Source organism: Solanum stenotomum, chromosome 2, assembly GCF_019186545.1.
Source record: "Solanum stenotomum isolate F172 chromosome 2, ASM1918654v1, whole genome shotgun sequence".
Lineage (NCBI taxonomy): Eukaryota > Viridiplantae > Streptophyta > Magnoliopsida > Solanales > Solanaceae > Solanum > Solanum stenotomum.
In genome coordinates, this window is record NC_064283.1 from 3,241,621 (window position 1) to 3,263,885 (window position 22,265).

General features: G+C 32.0%; 3 protein-coding genes across 5 annotated transcripts; all 3 read right to left on the reverse strand.

The window, feature by feature from the left end:
• Positions 1-142: 142 nt before the first annotated feature.
• LOC125854725 (ribosomal protein S14, mitochondrial) lies at positions 143-2,209 on the reverse strand. The gene is made up of 2 exons (XM_049534307.1): positions 1,799-2,209; positions 143-452 (listed from the first exon to the last, which is right to left on the reverse strand). The coding sequence occupies exon 1, from the start codon at positions 2,139-2,141 to the stop codon at positions 1,815-1,817; it is 327 nt and encodes a 108-aa protein (XP_049390264.1). The 5' UTR covers positions 2,142-2,209; the 3' UTR covers positions 143-452; positions 1,799-1,814.
• A 2,413-nt stretch (positions 2,210-4,622) lies between these two features.
• On the reverse strand, positions 4,623-18,143 carry LOC125857130 (serpin-ZX-like). 3 transcript variants are annotated; one of them, XM_049536805.1, is made up of 3 exons: positions 17,594-18,143; positions 16,005-16,739; positions 4,623-4,961 (listed from the first exon to the last, which is right to left on the reverse strand). In XM_049536805.1, exons 1-3 carry the CDS (start codon positions 17,996-17,998, stop codon positions 4,869-4,871), a joined length of 1,233 nt encoding a protein of 410 aa, XP_049392762.1. In that variant the 5' UTR covers positions 17,999-18,143; the 3' UTR covers positions 4,623-4,868. The 3 variants fall into 3 exon arrangements, with proteins under 3 accessions (XP_049392762.1, XP_049392761.1, XP_049392760.1); XM_049536804.1 differs by lacking the exon at positions 16,005-16,739 and having other exon boundaries at positions 4,649-5,696; positions 17,594-18,118; XM_049536803.1 differs by lacking the exons at positions 16,005-16,739; positions 17,594-18,143 and adding an exon at positions 6,549-7,037 and having other exon boundaries at positions 4,652-5,696.
• A 2,683-nt stretch (positions 18,144-20,826) lies between these two features.
• LOC125856879 (transcription factor MYB73-like) lies at positions 20,827-21,960 on the reverse strand. The gene has a single exon (XM_049536531.1). It carries the CDS (start codon positions 21,725-21,727, stop codon positions 20,969-20,971), a length of 759 nt encoding a protein of 252 aa, XP_049392488.1. The 5' UTR covers positions 21,728-21,960; the 3' UTR covers positions 20,827-20,968.
• Positions 21,961-22,265: the final 305 nt, after the last annotated feature.

Consider the following 22,265-nt stretch of genomic DNA (forward strand, 5'->3'; position numbering starts at 1 on the left):
CCTTATCCACTTAAATACTAGCGGTATTTGAACATGTAACTTAAATACCAAGCTTTCCTCTGGCAAAGATTCGAATGTCACGTGAACTATCTGGACAGATGCATGCGAATCCCTGATAAGCAGTTCATAGCTAGACATTGAGTACAGACTAATCATTCAGGTCTTTCATATAATCAAAAGTTGCAAGACAGTGAGAAGTTTTAAATAAGGTTCTATCAAGCAGATTAAGAACATGCAGAAATCTTGAGGCAAAAATGAAGAAAAATATACTGGCATGGCCAAAACCCCGGATGTGGGATGAGCTAGAGATTGTAATATGACAATTTATTTGAAAAAAGACGAGACAACTCCTGAAATAGAAAACTTTGCCCCACAGTAATCTACTTGGCTCTAGTATATGAGATCCACTAGCAGTGATCTGGTAGGCTCCTAATTCTTGAAAAGAAGAAAACCTGTGGTAACAACACGAACATCATCATGTCATAATATAAAATGATCGATCTTGTTAAGGAAAACAATGTTCAAATAAAGTACGCCTCAGAAGAAGGAACATCATATTTTAAAGGTATTGCAACAAACAAGATGTAGCAGAGCTGAAAGTGTCAATTGCAAGAGGAGGGCAAAGTAAAAGAAGACAATAGAGAAAGCCAAGGAGGCTTGCAGCTACCACGGTCATAGGCACTCCGCTCGTTAGTAAGCCCCTTTAGAGATAGGGGTGAGCCAGGAACTTATTTATGACTCTTGGTAGCAACACATGACATCTCCCACCTAACCTTAATTTTATTAATTGTATGATTCGTGTCTAATCAACGACAACAAAAACATACGCAATGTAGGCTCCACTTCCACAAAGTGGGGTTTGGGAGGGAGTGTACACGGATCTTACTCCTACCTCAGAGGTAGTAGTGTCTGATCCCTACGCCAAATAAGCTTCCTTTTTAAAAATAAATAACTAATCCACCATAGGTGCTCCTTTAAGCCTGTGTAAGACAGGGAATGAAGGGACTAGCAGGAGGCCGAAAAGCCATATTGTGCTAGCAATTTAGCGCAACAACTTAGTATTTTGTTGATGTGAATAATTCAAACAACCATGCAGTTTCAAACTTCTTTTAAAATGCAAACTCGTCCTCATCACAAATATATGAAACCCCTAGATAATTGCAATCTCATTCAACGTCAATAAATAAAATCATCCCTAAGGCTCTCAATGTTCTGTATTCTAAATCTTGGAAACCCACCCCCATTTCAGTAAATGAGATTAGGATGCTAAGGCTTTCTTTCATTAACATTCAGTGAAGGTGCATAGCAATATAAATCCATGTTCTCATGGTGATAAATATGTAGAAGTAACAGCAAAAGGCTTAATCTTTTTCTGTGAACACTAGTTGCCACTAGGCTAGCTCCATTGGTAGTACAGCAAAAGGCTTAATCTGTGTCCACTTCATTGTATGCATTTCCATTTTTGTATCTATTTCATTTCATTCTGAACATATAATTTCATGTAGGTGATGTAAATACTAAAAAAGTTGCTACAATAGTTCTGATTCACTACCCTTGCCCTATGAAGAAATAAACTATGTCATCCTACTAAAACAGGATTTCAACAAGAAGATTAATTCTCAGTGAAACATTTCAACAAACACCTTTTGCTCAAAGTCAGCGATAACACTGGCTCGACCACACAGAACCCAGATGCAGAATTCAAATTCAAACAAGTTTTTTGCACTAAATTATTCCAGCAAAACACAGGCATAATCAAAGTGAAAAAAATAAATAAAAACCCAATAATCAAATTTACCTGGGTATTGTATTGTCTACCAAGAAGCTTTCTTTACACCCTGCAAAGCACCACGGGCAGCCAAACCACGAAAAACAATACGAGACATTCGAAACTTTTCATAAACTGCACGAGGTCGACCAGTAAAAATGCACCGATTTCTGATTCGCGTAAAGGAACTATTTCTGGGCAACTTGGCAAGCTTGTACTGATGAGCTTCTCGCATTTCAGGAGGAAGTTGAGGATCTTGAACAAAAGCTTTATACAACTTTCGCCTCAATTCATACTTAGCAGACAACAATCTACGTTTGTTATCTTGAATATTTCTCGTGAATTTCTTCCCCAAAGCCACCATTGAATTCATCTTTGCTCTCTCAGTTGATCGATTTGCTGTACAACTCCCAGATTTCAGCTTTTTCCGATCAATGGGTAATACACTATTAGGGCTTCACCTACAGCCCTTTTCGAGCTATAGGCCCAGAAGAAGAAAAAAAGTAACAGGCCCAATAGGCCTAAGGAGGAGAGAAATATTAAGCCCAATAATAGTTACAAGACCAAAAATGGAATTTCCATATAATATAAAGTTAAGTATAACTTACATAAATCTCATAGTGTAAAACCTAAATTACATTTTATCCCTATTTTTTTCTATTTTACAAAAATCCCTTAAAATAAAAGTCATCCGGATACATAAGTTTCGTCCGGATATATTATGTGTGATACATTGCAAAAGCTGGCAGTTGCACCTAATAAGGAAACTAGCTGGCTATTGCGCTTTATTAGGAAAATTAACCTAAAATTGATTCTAAATCCCATGATTCAAGCATAAGTGATTGTTATCAATTCATCCCAATCTTTAACAGATTCACATCTTTCAAAATTCAAATTTTCAGCATCTCCATCATGCCGCCATTGCAGTCCAAATAGTGAAGAATTCAAATTACTCGATAAAATTGGCAAATACAATATGAATATATCGATTTTGTTGAGAGATATAAGAATTTAGGTAAGCGAGATGAGTTATGAAGGCTACAAAAGTGATGGAATTGTTGTTGGACAATCGATTTCATTTATGAATCTCAAAGCCACCATTTCAGTTGAGTTGGAGATCAATGAGATTATGTAAAACTTGGAAATCAGATACATCATAGAAGGTAATAACTCATCTCCATTGAAAATTAAGAACGACATGGGTGTAAAATTGTATTAAAGATGAAAAAAACGAGTCTGAATTTTACAATATATAAGTCAAGGATACATTGCAAATTTTGATGTATCAAACATCTGATAATGTATCATAGTACTAAATTTTCTGATCATACTAATACATTCAATTACTCACTTGCTTCTGTAGTAACATGAATATTTTCATCTGTGGATTGGACAACTGAAAAATCCTCAATTTCTTGTTGATTCTTGATAGTATCATAAATATTTACATCTGTGGGTTAGAGTTCTGAAACATCCTCCATTTCTGTGGGTTAGAGTTCTGAAACATCCTCCATTTCTGTGGGTTAGAGTTCTGAAACATCCTCCATTTCTTGTTGATTCTTGATAGTATCATCAATTTGTATTTTTAGTTTTAGAACAAACAATTGTTAACAAATATATTAATGAGTACAGTTTAATTAGTAACTTGCAATGTATCTTAGGTGTGTATCTGATACATTCTAGTAAATTTTATGTATATGATACATACTGAATAATACATGTTTTGAATGATACACCAATAAACATTATTTTTGTATAATTTCACATAATTCCAAAAACTCCACGCATGATACAAAAATGCCCACCAGTTGAACGTGATACAAAAATTGTCCAACCCTTAAACATGATACAAAGAAAGGAGTACAGTTAACTTAGTAACTTGACATTTATCTTATGTTTGTATCTGATACATTTTAGTAAACTTTTGTATATGATGCATACTGAAAAAATACATGTTTGAATGATACACTATTGAACATTATTTTTGTATCAATAATTTCATAATTTTTGCCCCCCCCCCCCCCTTTTTGGTGGTTTTAACAACCTTAGCTTTCAAGGTTGAAGAAGAAGAAATTGATAACAAATGATGAGCCTGATCTCCAGTAATAGCACAAGTTTAGCTATCGCATTTCGATCTGAACTGGCATCGATAGCATGAACTCGATCTCCGGTAGCAGCATAGATTTGGTTGTTGCATTTTGATATGAACTAGCGTTGGTAGCCATTGACACAATACTATGATTGCACAAAAGATGGGATATGAGCAGTTGAAGTTTTGAGAGAAATTGTTTTGACAGGAAAGAGACTGATTTCAAATTTCAAACTAATGAAGCAATTAACTGAAAAGATCATGGAAATAAATTGGGAGAGATTTGTGGAGTGAAATCAGGAAGTAATAAATGTGGGTTTGGGGACTGGGGAGTTATGTATCAAGAATTTTGATTTTGGGAGTAAAATAAGGGATTTTGGAAATTTTTAGAAATGAGAGGGAATAATGGGAATTATGGAACATAAAGATGTGTATATAGGTAATTAATCCTAAAGTTAAACCAACTATTATGCATTTTTTATTTTGAATTTTTTGTACTTTTAGAAATGCATTTTTTATACTTCCATTGGACGATTGTAACAGCCCAATTCACTAATGACGTTGTCCACTTCGGATCTAGGTCTGCACGCTTTAAAACATGTAATTAGGATTGGAGATTTTCTTGAGCATCTCTTTTGTTTTGTGTTTTTTCGAAATGGAATTAGCCTAGGTTGTTACGACTAAGGTTTGCTTGACAATCGATAGGACGATACCAAAGGATTAGTTTATATATATATATATATATATTAGACGTTGAACCTTCACGTAGAAGTTATAAGCATTTTTAAATATACATATATCAAGAGCAACTAGCAAGTCAAAGAATTTTGTTGTACTTACCTCAAACAAAACAATTCAATTTTACAAGCTAAACATGCTTCAAATTCTAAGTAGAACCTCTGAGTCTTTCAGACTAATAAGGAAAACATAAACTATCAAAGTTCTTAAACAAATAGCAAATTTTTTTTAAAAAAATTCGAAAACAAGTCCTCTCATGCCTCTTTTTCGTCCTTAACAATCATCTGAATCACTTGATGAATTAGTATCTGAATTACAATTTGATGGATTTAGTACAGCTCCAGTGAAAAGTACCAATCTTGAAACCTCTTCCCTTACCATGAACAAGAAAGGGTGATCTGCTACAAATTTTGGCCTAGGGGCTTCATACATCGAACACCCCATGTCATCATCGGACACCACAGTAACAACTGCTGCCTCAGTACCCTTCTCGTTTACTTCGATAAATGCTTTTTGTATTATCCTGTTGACAAAGAATGGCCCCTCAGGTTTCACAATCTCTGTGAGCTCCATGCACTTGTCATCAAAAGGAAGAGTCAATCCCATTTCCCTCATTGTTCTTATAACTTGTTTCATCGCAGTGTACGTGAATTTAAACTTTGGGATGTAGAATGCATCAAGTGACACAGAACAAAGGTTGAAATTTTGGGTAAAGAATTTTGGATCAGAATTCACTTTTTCCAATAAGCTAGGCAATCCATTCTTTTCATTTGGAAGGAAGATAAACATAGAGAAGTCTTTGTTATCGCCATTTTTTCCAATTTCATATGGAATTTTAGCAACTTGATAGCCTTCAAATGATCCATAGGTGAAATTGTCGCAGCCAGTCATGAAGGGAACTGAAATCTTGTCACCATTGAGTAGGTAAAAGTCTCTGTCTATGGTGCATTCTTCATCAAAATCCCACGTACCTTTAAAATAGAGGGCGTTCGCTAAAAGGACCTTTGTATCATCTGTGATGTACTTTGGCTTTAGAATATCTTTGATAAGGCCTCTTGATGCAGTCTCTGCCCAGATGTTAACATCTTCTGCCACCTCTTCCTTCACAATAATAAAAGTCAATTATTTATGGAATTCATCAACATTGTACACTAATTAATAGCTTGCAGACAAGGGGAAACTATGGCATATTGATCCTGCAATTTGTCAGAAAACCGTGTGGAATTAGGTCGCTCGAATTCCAGCAGAGCCTATAAATTTATATCCTGAATACGCCTCTGTCTCTAGAGTCACAAATGAAAACAAGGAATAACAAAAGTGACATTTTTAATTCAGTGCTTCTAAACTTTGGTTCACTTGTGTCAAGCACACCAATAAAAATAATATTTTCACATTTCTTCAAATCTCAGAAATGTTTGACATTATAACAGCAAGTTAAAAATTAAAATTAATAAGCAACTTCCTGACATCTTTTTTCTGTAAACAAATATCTCAAAAAATATACAAATATAATGACAACAACTAACATATCCCGTGTAACTCCATTACGCTTTTGTTCGAATGGTTGTTACGTATTGTTTCATAATGAATAGTATTGTATTATATTGTATATTGTTGTATTCTATCATACTATATTGTTTTAATGAATAAAATATTTGGATAGATTCTATGTTCTTGGTAAATGATAAAATAAAACTCTTATAAAATATAGAAAGAAATATTAAGATAATAACATGATCACACCAAATTGACACGATACAATAAAATTGAAGTAACACCTACAATATGATACAATGCGTGACAACCATCCAAACCAGGTGTTAGGGGGTTCTAAAAAGAGTAGGGTGTACGTAACTATGATATGAAAAAGGAAATACAACAATAAAGAAAACACAACAAGTAATAAGACAAACAATACAAAGCAATCAGGATGAAATTAAACAGAACACTTACCCTGAGGTTAAAATCAACAATTTTAGGCTCAATTTTATAGAGAGTAGTGGCTAAATGTTTGAAAGAGTCTCTGATTTCATGAGTATATGCGACCCACATTCCATTAAGAAAACTCAAATCAGGGCCACCATTACTATTGCTCTCAATAACATTAGCCATATTTAAGAACTTGGAATTTAAATCGTCAATGTCACGAACACCGAGAAATCGAAGCATCTGATCCAATGTATCGCCCCTTGCTCCGACGGCCGTCATGTTCAGTACGGCGTGGAAAGATAATGGAGAGAGCAGTATGTTAGTATTCGAATTTTTGGTTTTTTTAAGCTCTTTTTGAATCTCTTTTTGAATAATTCGACTTGTAACTTGTGGGCAATAATCAATTTTCTCTTCTTTTCGTTTCGCCATGGATTTGTTGATCGGTAGGAAGAAAGTTGAAAGTTATAATGAAAACCCTAGTTCCTGCTGATTTCCCTATAAATATTAGGAAAAATTACTAGAATGCACACGCCTAGTTAACATATTCTCAATATTTCCCTACTATTTTAAAAAAATATTAAAATTCCTATTGTTTCCACAAAACTAAACCACCGAATACATTATTCTTGAAGAAGTCTAAATCTTACTTTCCCACCCCTAAATTTACTCCAATAATTTCTCCTCAGATTTTCCCACAACCCACGATTTCCTCTCCAAAATTTTCTCCCCCATTATTCTCAACAGATTCATTACTCCAATTTTGAATTTCAAACTAATTCTCTCTCCATTCAACTAATTTCAGAGTTTGAAATAGATAGTCTCTTCATCTTCAACTTTTTTTTTCCATATTTTCTTATACTTTATGGATCATCCGTCTTTTAGTATTGAGATTACCCAAATAGTCACAGCTAACGCTAATCGAATCTCTTATTATGAAGATCCTCTCTAATAGGTTGCATGATCCTATAACAATGGCTAAGCAAAGTTCTAAGAAGTCAAAACCTTAAAAGGAGGCACATGGAAAAACACCTAAGAAAAGGGGTAGAAAGGTTGCCCCGGCCATATCCAGATCTGCATTATCAACGTATGTATTTTACTATTTTTTTTATTTTTCTGTAATTTTATGTATTCACATGTTACTATTGAATCCATAACATTCGTTTGAGGTGGAATTTGTTCAAGATATTATGCAACAAGGAAACGACAATATGTAACTATTGAATCAATTTTTCATTACTTACACATTTGATCTGTTTTTATAATGTATCTTCTTCTTTTTTGTAGTGACTGCGAAATATTTTTGTTGTTTTTGTTGAATTTCTGAGCGGTGAAACCAACATCCCATCTAATGATTTTCGAAGTGACTATCTTCGCACTAAATATGCAACATTGTTATGAAAGTATGGTCTCAACAAGGCCAAGGCGAAATATGTTAGCGAGAATGATGATCCTACAAGGCCGAAGAGTGACTACACTCCACCAACAGAAGATGATCTTGTTAATGTAGAATAGATTTTTATATATCGATTCACCGACAGTTGTTAATGATATTATTTTTAAGATACATTAATTAGTGTTTTTTTGAGTATTTCTTCCCGTTTGAAGATACTACTTCTAAATGTGAAGAGTTTTTATGTTGAAAATTATTTATTTCGCTTTTCATTTTGTTTTCAATATATTTAATACCTTGTTAAATTTTGTCTCTTATAAGTATAGTACACATCACTATAGTTGATACTATATTGTTAGCAGATACAAGATTTTTCAAAACTTTATTATGTATATGATACACGATTACTTCCGATATAACAAAATTTGTATGTATCACAACACCTGATACTATATTTTTATACTTGATACAAATTAGTTAATTTTCAATATATTTAGTACCTTTTAACATTACGTCTCTTATAAATTTGGTACAAATGACTACACTTGATTCTATATTATAAGTTGATACAAATTTGCCAAAAAATATATTATGTATATGATACACAATTATTATTTATCATGCTTTCAAAATCACTAATTGATGTGTCTCACAAAACTTGATACTATATACTTACAATTGTTACAATCCTCTAATTTTGTAATATATTTAGTATCTTTTAACGTTATGGCTCTTATCCTATACACATCACAACTCTTATTCGGTACATATCACAACACTTACTATATTATCCGATACAAAAATTTTCAAAGAATTAAGTATCAAATTCATTATGTTAAACAAATCAATGCAATGTAATAGTATTTTCAGTACTTATTAGCAGTTACATATACATTAATTACTTAACCAATGTAACGTATATTTTAAAAATAACTTTGTATCAAACACAAAACAATACACAATATGTATACCAGATTCACTTTATCAAAAATTAACAATAAAAAAATATAAGCAGAACTGAATAACATAACAATTAAATTTATTGAATCAGAAATTAGTAAGCTAAAAGTACTTTTTAATGTAAACATTTGTAACAGTGGAAAGAAATGTTATCATTTGAAAATTATTAGATCTGAAAAAAAAAGTACTCCAAAAAAGTATTGATCAAGATTCTATCGGGAAGAAAGTACAAGTTCTTCGATTGTGGTCTTCTTGTCCACATCACCCACAACAATTCATGTTTGATGTTAGTTTTTCATCTGAATTTTTCTTCCTTTTTTTCTTGATCTACTGGACATTCTTTTGTATCTTGTTGGCAACACAACTTCTTCCAAAACACAATCTGAAACTGACCAATCACTTTTGTCCGACATTGATTCCATTGGAACTGCATAACACACTAATACATAGCTGCAATTGTACCAAATATAAAATTAATAAACGCCCTTGACACCAAAGGTTCAAGAAGCCAAAACAACATCCCAAACCAAAAGAAAATAAAAAGAAAAAATAGCCATAAAAACAAAACAAAAATAGAAATTTATAGCTGCTATGTCCGAAGACCATCAATCTTGCATCTTCCGGCCATAGAGAGGGTGGCTCGCCGGAATGAACCAACAATTTCTCTCCACTCTAGATTTTTTTAGGATCAAGCTTTTGCAGTTTTTTGGAAGAACAGGGAGACACAATTTGACAACTTGAAATTTTAATTTTTTAGTTATGTTACTTTTTTGTGAACGACTGATTGTTAGAAGAAACAAACGTACACTTGATTTGTGGGATTCAATTATATTTTTTGTTTTTAGTCCCTAATTTAGCGCAATAATTTGATAACAGAAATATTTAAATTAAAGTATTTGCGCTTCCCAATTATGTATCTGAAAGGTATTAAAATAAAGAAATTTATGTAATTTATGAAAGAGTAGGAATATAATGTAATTTGTTTGTTATACTTTGTGGTTTGCATAATTTTTACAATTGCCATTAATTTTCAACATTCACACTCTTGTATTAATTTATGGTAGTTAAATAATAACAATTGGTAATGGATATATTAACGAAGGAAAGATAATATAATATACCAACTTGTATTAATTTATGGTTGTTAAGTAATAACAATTGATAATTGATATATATCATAATTAGCTATTTTCCTCTATTTAATTGAAAAGGAATCCTTTTTGCTCACAAGAAGTCTTGAAATTATATTTCCTTTTCTATACATAACTCATAAAAATAAATTTATATTTTATTTTATTTTTTTTAAAAAAACTATCTTGATGTTGATGCAATGCAACTCTTTGGAAAGATTATAGGTCTTCCAAAATAACTTGTTGATTTTATCTCTACCTATTAATACATATTGATCTAAGTAGGGTAGGGGAAAACCTACTCATCCTAAGTATGTCTCTTCATCTTTTAGTTATAAGAAACAAGATGAAAAGTTCCCTTTTTTCCAGCAGTGACAAGATATCATCGCACGAAAATATAAATTTATGTTAGTTAAACAGCAGCACGGCATAAAGGCTGATGTAGAGTAGTAATAAAAAAGGTGCAGCATCATTGCTTCTCATAAAAGAAGGTATTTACAAAAACATATCAGAAATTATCATACGAAAATATAAATTTATGTTAATTGAAGAGTGGCACGACATAGAGGCTGATGTAGAGCAATAATAAAAAAGGTGAAACATAACATCTCTATTTAATTTCTTCCTCACAAAAAAGACCCAAAAATCTCTTTAATTTTCATATGATTTGTGTACTCAAGCTGTTGAAGTCTAAGAGACCATGTCAAGATTTTTGAATTTCTTTGTCATCTTCTTCAGCATAATTATTTGCTTCAGAGCAGGCAACATTGAAGCACCAACTGGTCATCTTCCTAAGGATAAAGATTTGAAATTTTTCATCTTTTATTTAATGTAAGTTGATGCCCATTTACTTTGATTGGCAGAGGAAGCTCCTGTTGTCTCCTGTATTTAAATTAGCAAACCAAAATAATAAAAGATGAAAAGAAAAAGAAAAGAACTATCTGAGTCCACAAAACTCACTGTGTATCCTTAAGAAATTTAATCCCTTCAAGTACCTGAGGTTGCAGATTAATTCCTCCCAAGATAAAACGGATTAACCATTAAAGAAATAGTAGTACCTCAAACTTCGATAATTTTAACGAACTCAAAATGACAGCAACGAATCACACACATAGACACGATCAATCGATTTGTTTTTAAGAAATGTATGCAAAAGAATGGAAGAATTCAATGCAGAAAAATGAGAAAAAATCTCTCTATTTATAGCCAACAAAGGGTAAAGGACACAACTCTTTGTAAAAAAGACAACCTTTTAAAAAGGTCACAACACTTTGAAAAAGGCACAACCTTTCAAATGGTCACACCTTTAGAAAGGACACAACATATCATAAAGGTCACAACTCTTCGGCATATCACAACCCTTTAGGAGAGTCACAACCCTTCATTTACTGTTCATACCTTTAAAATCCAACAACTCTTACAAAAATAGCCATTACAAGAAAATGCATTTAAAGCTAAAAAACACATTGTAGCTAAATATGAAATTTTCTATAGCTAAACGCTTTTGCCATAAAATATTTTTTCGTAGCATTCGTGGCAAGATGTAGGGTGGCTAAAAGTTAGCTACAAACTTTACATGGTCTGTGGCTAAGGACTAATACTTATAGCTGCTAAAAAAATTGAGTTGTAGCTATAATAGTACAAAATTCTTGCTACAAAATATATACTTGTAGAAAAATATTTTTACTCTTTTGCCACAACAAATTAAATCTATAGCAAGTTTTATATTGTAGACACAATATATTCTATTGTAGCAAATGACTTGATTTATTTTCTATGAAAATTTAAAATTTGTGGCTATTTTATATTTTTAATCTTGTGGCAAGGATACTTGTATTTATCTACAAATTTTAAAAATTATAGCTATAAAATTAAAGCATTTGCCACAAATATTTTTTCACAAAGCTAAGATTTGAAACTTTTTGCCATGACATACATAAACTATAGCTAGTATTTTTAATTTTGCTATGAAAAGTGAAAATGTGTCGCCTTATTTTTTATAATTACATAAAAGATTTAGTCATAATTACAAAAATTCATTACTACAAATTGAAGAATAGTGACATAAACATTATTAATCACAAGAATTTTTATAATGTAGCTCAAAAATAAATTTCAACAATTTTGTTACTATAAATTTGAAAGGATTTTCCACAAGCTTTGTTAGTCAAAAAACATACATAATGTAACCATGAATACATTTTTGAGATTCCAAAATAATTCTCAACTTACATATAATTGTATTCTAAAATTTGAGAATAGTCATAATATACAATTCTTGTAAGACATCGTCTTGTTTGAGTCTAAAGTAACATAGTCTTCACCTATCTTTTCGTCCACAATCTTCAATTGCACCTTAGCTTGATCAACATTAGTTCCAATTTGTCATTTATATGCCCTTATTCCATAAATATGCCTATCAATAATGGTAAATATTTTATCATCAAGAATGTAATGATTTAAAATTTCAAGGAAAAAATATAATTGTCTATGATCATTTTTTTACAAAAATGTTTAGCAAATAACAAAAATACAAAGAAAACAAAGGAGTAAGCAAACCTGTACTTTTAAACTTCTTAAAACCTGTAGATATGGATCTCAAATTTTAGTATCAATTATAAAACTCATACCTAATCAGAAAATTTATTTTACATTAATAAACATATACAATCCATTGTAATACCCATCGACTCAAACTAGGACAATAATCTCATGCAAAATATATAATATATTTGTGTATGATAAATTATTTGTGGTTCAATCTTTTCTTGAACCTATATATAATAGAAAATTTAGAGCATACGACTGAGTAAACAAAAACTTTATATTGTGAAAACTTATCTCATCTGCCTGGAGAATGCTAGGTAAAACCTACAAAAAGAAAAAAAAAAACATTAGAAGCAAAAAAATTGAACAAAGGAGGAAGGGGTGGACAAGAAGGATATGGGAAGAGTGGAAAGGATATCTAGGTTTTTATTAAATGGGTTTTAAAATTTTGGGGGAAACTTTTGATCTTTTGCAAGTTTTAATTTTTTGGGGTAAGAGTTTTTGGATCTAAATGGGGAAGGGGGGAGACGGTTGGAGAGTTATTTTTGGTGAAGATTAATGCTTTGCTTTTATAGTTATTATTTTTGCTTATTTTAAAATTAACAAATACAATATTCTTTTATATATAACAAATACAACAATTGTTATGATAAAATTAACAATTGTTATCGATAATAACAAAGAAAATTGTCTCATAAAAATAAAAATAATTAATAATATTAACAATAATAAAACAAATATATTATCTATTCTGCTTTTCAAAATAAATTTTTAACTTATACTTCTTATGTCTCATATTAATTGTCCAATAACAATAATAATAACATACCTAGTGAAATCTCATAAGTGGGTCTAAGAAGAATAGAGTGTACCTAGACGTTACCACTATCTCGTGAAGGTAGGAAGACCATCGACTCATATTAGTTGTTCACATTAATAAAAATAGTTATCTCAAATTAATTGTCAATTTATGAATTATTGCCATAATATTTTATAACTTAAAGCTAAATTATTTATTTAGCTACAAATATTTCTTCAAATAATTTATTGTGGCTAATAGGTTATTATTACTACGGTAAATTAAAATTCGTGGCAAAAAAATAGTAATTAGCTACGAAATTTTACTATAGCAAAAATTCTATGGCTATATCATATAACTATTGTCACATCTTTTTATAACTTGAAGCAAAATTATTTACTTAGCCACAATATTTTGTTTCAAATAACTTATTATGGCTAAAGAGTTGCTAGTGCTACAATTATTTTTATTGGGTCGCAAAAAAGTTATAATTAGCTATAGAATTTTATTGTAGCAATAAAATTGTAGCTATTTAGATAATTATTGCCATGATTGTTAGCAATTATAGCAAATACAAGGATTTTGCTTTGTAAACTTTATATTCGTGGCTAAGAAATTTGACGAATTTTTAGATAGCCACGAAATTTGAATTTTTATGGCTATTACTAGGTAATAGCTACGATATTTGAATTCATAGCTTAGTTTTCGTAGCAATAAGTATATTTTCTTGTAGTGAGCTGCTCAATTGGGGAACAAAGATTAAGATTTTAAGGTAAATCCTTGTGATGGGAACTGAAATTGGACCACACCCGAAACGAAAGATATGCCTTGTTATTATAGTAATATCCTAGAAGCAACTGCACTTTCCTTGGTAATCTTTCTCATGTATAAAACATGTTAGTCTCCAATATATCTCCCTCCCTCTCTCGAATGGATGTGTTTTGTTCTAAGTTGCACCGATTCTTCACTTTCGATGCCTCATTTGTGTCGGATTCCCCAAAAATACATTACTTTTGCTGAATCTGACACGCACCCCTTGACATTTTTGAAGAATTCGAGCAGCATAGGTTTTGTTAAGTAGTTGATGAAGTTATGAAAATTGATGTGTTAATGTAGTTATGGCTTTGTCCTTAGTTGCGCGGACTCTCCACTTTTGATGTCAGATTCTCCAAAAATACACTACTTTTGGCGAATCCGACACGCATCCGTTGACATTTTTGAAGAGTCCGAGCAACATAGCGGCTCTGTCTACTTTAAAGCTTTTTCAGGTTAGACCTCTTGACTTATATTTGGTTTTATAGGGTATAGACTTATTAGGATGTGGTTGGTATGAAGTAAACATTTTCTAAACTATGGTTTTCAATTTCCGTCTGTTTGGTTGATTAAAATATGCGTGGTTGGTACGAAGCCAAAATTATGTTCGACCCAAAATCAGAAACTGGGTTCACACATGCAGTACCAAAACAAATCTTAATAATCAATAGGAACACATACATACATACGCGCTAAACCGCAAAAAGGAGGAACTATGAATTCCTAAATCGGGGGAGGAGAGAACATCAACTACATAAAGAGAACTCAAATCAAAACCTAAAATCGAAAAGCAAAGCAGTTATGGAAGCGAGGGCAAAAATTTGGGAGAGGAATAAAAGTGCATTAATATTGCAAACATATTAGTGCACCATGTTAAAATTCAAGGATGACTTTGAATCTTATCCCAAAGATAAGGGAGACTATTTTGAGCTTTTTTTTATAGATGATATTTGAACAAAAAATAGAAAGATTTTTTGAGATGATAATTAAAAGAAAAACTACACATATTTTATCGTTATAAAAACAATTGGTTTGGTCAAGATTTACCAAATAATTTATTTATTTATTTTAAAAAAAGAAGTTTCAAAATACCTTGAGTTGATTATTCAAGATAATGGGAGATCGACGATGAAGTTTCATATCATATTTGAGCGGGTAGATTAAATGTAGCTCGCATTTGGTGTCTTGTGTGACAAATATGATGAACTAAGATTTAAAGGTAAGATTTACAAGATGGTTGTTAGATTAGCTATGTTGTGTGGGATAAAGTGTTGATCGATTAAAATACTTGCACTTTTGAAAGATGAAAGTAGCCGGAATAGACATGTTGAAAATGGGTGTGTGAAAAATGAGTAGTGATAGTATTAGGAATGAAGATATTCAGAACAAGGTAAAAGTGACATTTATGGTGAACAAAATGAGGAAATGCGAGACTGAGATGGTTTAGATATTTCAAGAGTAGATGCAAATACTCACATCACTAACAGGTAGGTAGAGGTAAGGTCAAAATATGAATCATGTTTTTGCCTTTAACCAAAATATGTAAAGTGGCAACTAGTAGGAGCATTCCCTCCAACACACTTATGATTCATTGAAACAACAGAAGAAGCTAAACATGCTTCAAATTTCAAGTTGGACCTCTGAAAGACTAATAATTAGGAAAACATAAACCATCAAAGTTTTTAAACAATAAGCAATTTTTTTGAAAAAAATACGAAAACAAGTCTTCCCATGCCTGTTTATTTTCCTTAATTATCATCAGAATCACTTGATGAAATAGCATCTGAATGATCATTTGATGGATTTAGTACAGCTCCAGCGAAAAGCACCAATCTTGAAACCTCTTCCCTAACCATGAACAAGAAAGGGTGATCTGCTACAAATCTTGGCCTAGGGGATTCATACATCGAACATCCCATGTCATCATCGGACAACACAGTAACAGCTGCTGCCTCAGTACCCTTCTCGTTTACTTCGATAAATGCTTTTTGTATTATGCCATTGACAAAGAATGGCCCATCCGGTTTCACAATCTCTGTGATCTCCCTGCATTCTTTACTGAAAGGCAGAGTCAATCCCATTTCCTTCATTGTTCTTACAACTTGTTTCATCGCAGTGTATGTGAATTTGAACTTTGGGATGTAAAATGCATCTAGTGATGCAGACCAAAGGTTGAATTTTTGGGTAAAGAATTTTGGATCAGAATTCACTTTTTCCAATAAGCTAGGCAATCCATTTTTTTCATTTGGAAGGAAGATAGACATCGAGAACTCTCTGTTATCGCCATTTTTCCCAATTTCATATGGAATTTTAGCGACTTGATAGCCTTCAAATGATCCATAGGTGAATTTGTCGCAGCCAGTCATGAAGGGAACTGAAATCTTGTCACCATTGAGTAGGTAAAAGTCTTTGTCTATGGTGCGTTCTTCATCAAAATTCCACGTACCTTTAAAGTAGAGGGCATTCACTAAAAGGACCTTTGTTGTATCTCTGATGTTGTTGGGCTTTAGAATATCTTTTATAAGTCCTTTCGATGCAGACTCTGCCCAGGTATTAACATCTTTTACCACCGCTTGCTGCAGAATAATACAAAACTCAATTATTTATGGAGTTCTGCATTGTACTAGATATAACTTGCAGTAAGGTAATACAATGTGTTAAAGTACACAGTTCAAATTCCAGCAATCTTCTCCATTGAATAAACTTTGGTAGGCAAAGACACCAGATAATAGTGGTGGAAGGACACGAAGTACATGAGGAACACCCGAGGTGCACCATCATAAGAAGACGGTAGTTTAATTAGGCTCTGTCTTCCACTGAAAACGGACTACTAGTTCCAATTAAAGAAGGATGATTCAGCTAGCTCTTACTATTAGTTTTGTTTAAATAATGTCTATGATGATCCAGAGACTAAAGAAGCAATAGATTTCACAAAGTCTACAGAGACATGATCGAGTTCTAATAATAACGAACACATCATTGGTGATTCAATGAAATTTATAAGTTCAATTCCTGAATTCGCCTCGGTATCCAGAGTCACCAACGAGAACCAGGAAAAACAAAAGTGACATTTGTAATTCAGTACTTCTATAATTTGGTTAACTAGTTCAAGAACTATTTTTCAACTAAACCCCAATAAAAATAAACATTTCACATTTCTTCAAATCTTTTAAGCAAAGTGGATATTGAGTACTTGAATTTAGTTTATATCCCATAATGACCACAACAATATATCCAGTGTAATTTCACAAGTGCGTTCCATCCAGTAAGAGTAAAATGTACACCGAACTTATTTATACCTCTATGACCCAAGTGCATCAAAGTAGATATGAGAAAGTAAATACAACAATGAAGAATATGTGAACTAATAAAGCATACAATATTAAGAAAAAAGAATAGTAACAACAACGAAATTAAACAGAGCGTGTACCTTGAGTTTAAAATCAACAATTTTAGGCTCAATTTTATAGAGAGTAGTGGCTAAATGTTTGAAAGAGTCTCTGATTTCATGTGTATGAGCGACCCACATTCCATTAAGAAAACTCAAATCAGGGCCACCATTACTATTACTCTCAATAACAGTAGCCATATTTAAAAACTTGGAATTCAAATCGTTAATGTCACGAACACCGAGAAATCGAAGCATCTGATCCAATGTTTCGCCCCTTGCTCCGACGGCCGTCATGTTCAGTACGGCGTGGAAAGATAATGGAGAGAGCAGTATGTTAGTATTCGAATTTTTGGTTTTTTTAAGCTCTTTTTGAATCTCCTTTAGAATAATTCGACTTGTGACTTGTGGGCAATAATCAATTTTCTCTTCTTTTCGTTTCGCCATGGATTTGTTGATGGTAGAGAAGAAAGTTGAAAGGTATAATGAAAACCCTAATCCCTGCTGATTTCGCTATAAATAACAGTTATTATGAACAAAATCCGCTGGTTAATTTGTTGCTATAAATTCTTATCTGTTACGAATTTTTAGGACGTAAATCACGTACAACAAAATACGTCCGTTTTAGATGATATTTGAATAGGCAAGGTATTTGGAAAAAAGTAGCATAAATGAGAATGTTGGAATGAATGTGTGAGCAGAAGTGGAGCTAGAAGATCATATACGGATTCAGTCGAATTCAGTAATTTTTATTTAAATAGTGTATTTATATTAAGAAGTTTACTAAATATGTACAAATATTAAGTTTAGAATCTATTTATTTAATCGTCATTATAAAATTCAGAACTCATAAGATTAAAATTTTGATTTCGTCTCTATGTGTAAGAAACGAGTAGTGATAGTATTAGGAACGAAGTTATTCCGAAAAAAATAGAAATGTCATTTATGGTGAACAAGATGAGAGAAACGAGACTGAGATGATTTAGACATGTAAAAAGGAGATGCACAAATACTCACATCACTTAGAGGTTAACTATGATGAGTCTGAAGAGTGATAGAGGTCAATCAAAGAAATATTTGAAAAAATGTGATTTGCCTTTCAAATTATCAAAGAAATAACCTTACATAGGAGAATTTGATTTTAAAAAAAAATTAGAACTGTAACAGAAAGTAGTTGTATGTGGAATTAGTTATAATTTTTCTACTAGTATTAGATACTTCTTGGACGTGGCTATACAAGATATCATTCAAAATATTTATTTATCTATTTTAAAATGAATTTATAATTATATCTTTGAATGCGTGATTTTCATTATTTTTCTAGAGAAAAAGACAGACAATTTTATTCTTTTGCTACTTTATCTATGGGTTAGTTATTTGCTGTTGTAAAGCTACCAAAAAAAAACGCGTTCACATGAACAACAGACTCTAGCACGTTCAAAATATGGATCATGTTTTTTGCCTTTAACCAAAATATGTAAAGTAGCAACTAGTAGGAACATTCCCTCTAACACACTTTGTTTCCAAACTAAAAAGACAAAACAATGAAAATATTTTGTATATTCCTATCTTTTTCTTTGTCCCACTTTTCCTCGTGTAATTATATTGTAACTATAGTGATTTATATGATTTGATGTAAATGTCATGTATAAATAATTTTTTATTAATGTAAAGCCTCGCGAGAAATATAGTTGACCATATAGGTAGGAGAAATCCATTGAATTCCTTTTATTTTAAATTGTATTGCAACAAATAAGGTGTTTTTTTTTTATCATTATAGTGTATCATCAGTTTTATTTACAAAGGAAGAAACTCAAAGTGAAACAACGACACGTCTTGTGAAAGACAATGATAGTTAACCTTCTATTATTTTTTCTATTACTTTGTGGACTTAGTTAGAGGCCCCAACTTATTTTTTAGAATTAAAATTTGATGTAACTTAACAACTAATGAAATAAAGATTATTGACAACTAGATGTACATTCGATATAAGAGGGGATGTTCTACCAAAAATAGAAGCTTAGAAGTTTGACTTTATTGAATTTTAGAGATTTATAACTTGTATAATCACCCAATTAGTAATTGGATAATAAGTGGTGGATATAAATTTGCCTGTTCAATTTTAAACACTTACTTTGAACTTAGAAACTCACATTGTCCAAATCTTAAATATGTCACTAACAATAATACAACATGATGCAGATAAAACAAATTACTATTGATGACTTAATTCATATACTATATAATAGAAATGTTGGGTTTTAAAAGGTGTGAATGATAAATGAAGAGTTGCAATTTTTATGAAGAGCTGCGATTTTTATGAAAAGTTGGGACTTTTATGAAAGGTTGTAATCTTTCCGAAAGATTATGACTTTTCCAAAGGTTTATGACTTTTCCGGTAAGGCACAATAGAACATTTTCATATTATCCTTTGTTTTCTATAAATTGAGAGATTTTCTCTCATTTTAGAAAAACGAATTTTTCTGGACTTCTTCTACTACTACTAAATCTAGTATTCTAAGTGTACTTTACTGTTGTTAAGTGGTTCGCTGATACTGTGATTTTAGGTACTGATACACCGGTGAGTAAGATCGTTCTATCCTGGGGGGATATATTCCAATAACCTCGGGTACTTGAGGGGAATAATTTCATCAAGGGGACACTGTGCATTAAGTGGACTCGATTTTCTTTCTTTGAGAAAAAATATTTTTATATTGTTTCTAATTTGTTTCTAATTTTATTTTCTCTAATAGTTTTAATTTTCTAATTTAAAAATATTCTTTAAACTTTGTTGTTTCTTACCAAGTTCTTCAAAGTTTTGTTCCAAGTATCTTAGGAATACAAGATGAACAACAAAAAATTCAACAACCAAACCCCTAATTTATTTTGGACTAATGCTGGCAAGCATTTCAAAGGACGACTCAACTTAATTAGTAAAGTACATGTCATATGACTCGCAGATTACAAATTCAAGTAATAGAAACAATTTTGTTACACAAGTACAGATTAAGGAGGCTATGTATTGATTCTTTTGTGATTCATCAGAAAAATTTAGTGTATCGAATTGTTTATTTTTACTGAATGTTGCTATTCAATAATAAATTAGTTAGGTCCCAAATTTTTTTAATAAATTGAATAGAAATTATTCTCTCTTACACGTCCAAACACATATTATTGGGAATTTGGTCGTTTGGTACCCCTTATAAAGACAAAACATATTAGGCAAGCAAATAAAATAGTTCTTAAAAACAATTAAGAAGGATGGAATTCAAGACTAAGCTTCCAAAACATATTTAACATGTAATTAATCAATTTATAAGCATACTTATCAACAATCAAAAGTGATTATCAAAGCTTAAAAGCCCGACTTTAAAATTGACAAATTAATATAATAAACATTTTTTTTCTTTTTGTTTTTCAATTAGGAAACCCCGTAGAAGCAACATATTCTCTCACTTCTCTAGCAATAACACCTCTCATCACATCCCAAAATCCCTCCGGAAAACTCTCCGTTTTCTTCTCCGGCAACTCATCTCCGCCCATTCCCGGCGGCGCAAGTGACAAAGTCGTCATCGGATCATCAAATTCACCGCTACAATTATTCGTAACAGCGTAATTATTATTATTATTATTGCCTTTTGGACTCTCATCAGCATTTAAATACTCCATACACGACCCGAATCCAGATCCGGATCCGGATCCTGACCCATTAATTTTCACATCAGAAAACCCAATTGGGTTCTGATTTTGCTGCTGAATTAATTGCTGATAACGCCTCTTTAATGTCGAATTCCAGTGATTTTTAACCGCATTATCAGTCCGACCCGGAAGTAATCGGGCAATGGTTGCCCATCGGTTCCCATATTTAGCATGAGCTGCTAAAATAGCTTCATCCTCCGCCGGAGAAAATGGCCGGTGTTCAACATTAGGACTTAACTGATTACACCACCGGAGCCGGCAGGATTTGCCGGACCTACCTTTTATGTATTTACTAATCAAAGACCAATTCCGAGCTCCGTAACGCTCAACAAGTTTCGTTAAAATCTTATCTTCTTCAGCACTCCATGGCCCCTTTATTCTTTCAGATTTATTAGGGTTTTTACCAGAAAGCGAAGATTCTGATGAAGATGATTCGGAAGAAGAAGATGAAGTTGAACATCTGTTAAAAAAATCCATTTCAGAAAAAATAATGTAATTTTTTTTTGAAAATGGAGATAGAAGATGAATAATGATGTTTAGTTTAGTGAGTTAAGTGGGGTTAAGTGATGTAAAGGGTGTATATATAGAGATTTATGTGAGGCAGAAATGCATGAACATAAGAAAATGCCTTTATTTTTTAGCCATTTTAGGTAGAATTAGAGGTTTTTTGGACTGTGGTGAAGGGGTGGTTCTTGGAAAGTGCCTTGTGTAAAGTTGGTAGGGGTTATATAACTTGTATAAAACTAAAAAGGGTGCCTACATCTGCAAACCAGCTGTTTTCTCTTTTTCTTATTATTTGGTGTTTGTGCTTATCTCATATTTTTGGTAAATATATCATAAATTACCGTTGAATAATAATAAAATAAAGGGAAAAAAGATAAATATATCATCGATAAATGGTATGCAGATACCCTCCGTCATACTTATGGGACATTGGTACTCCTAAATCAGAGCATATATGTCCTTCACTCTAACGGAGTACTAAATAGAGACATGTGGCGCAATCTTATCCATT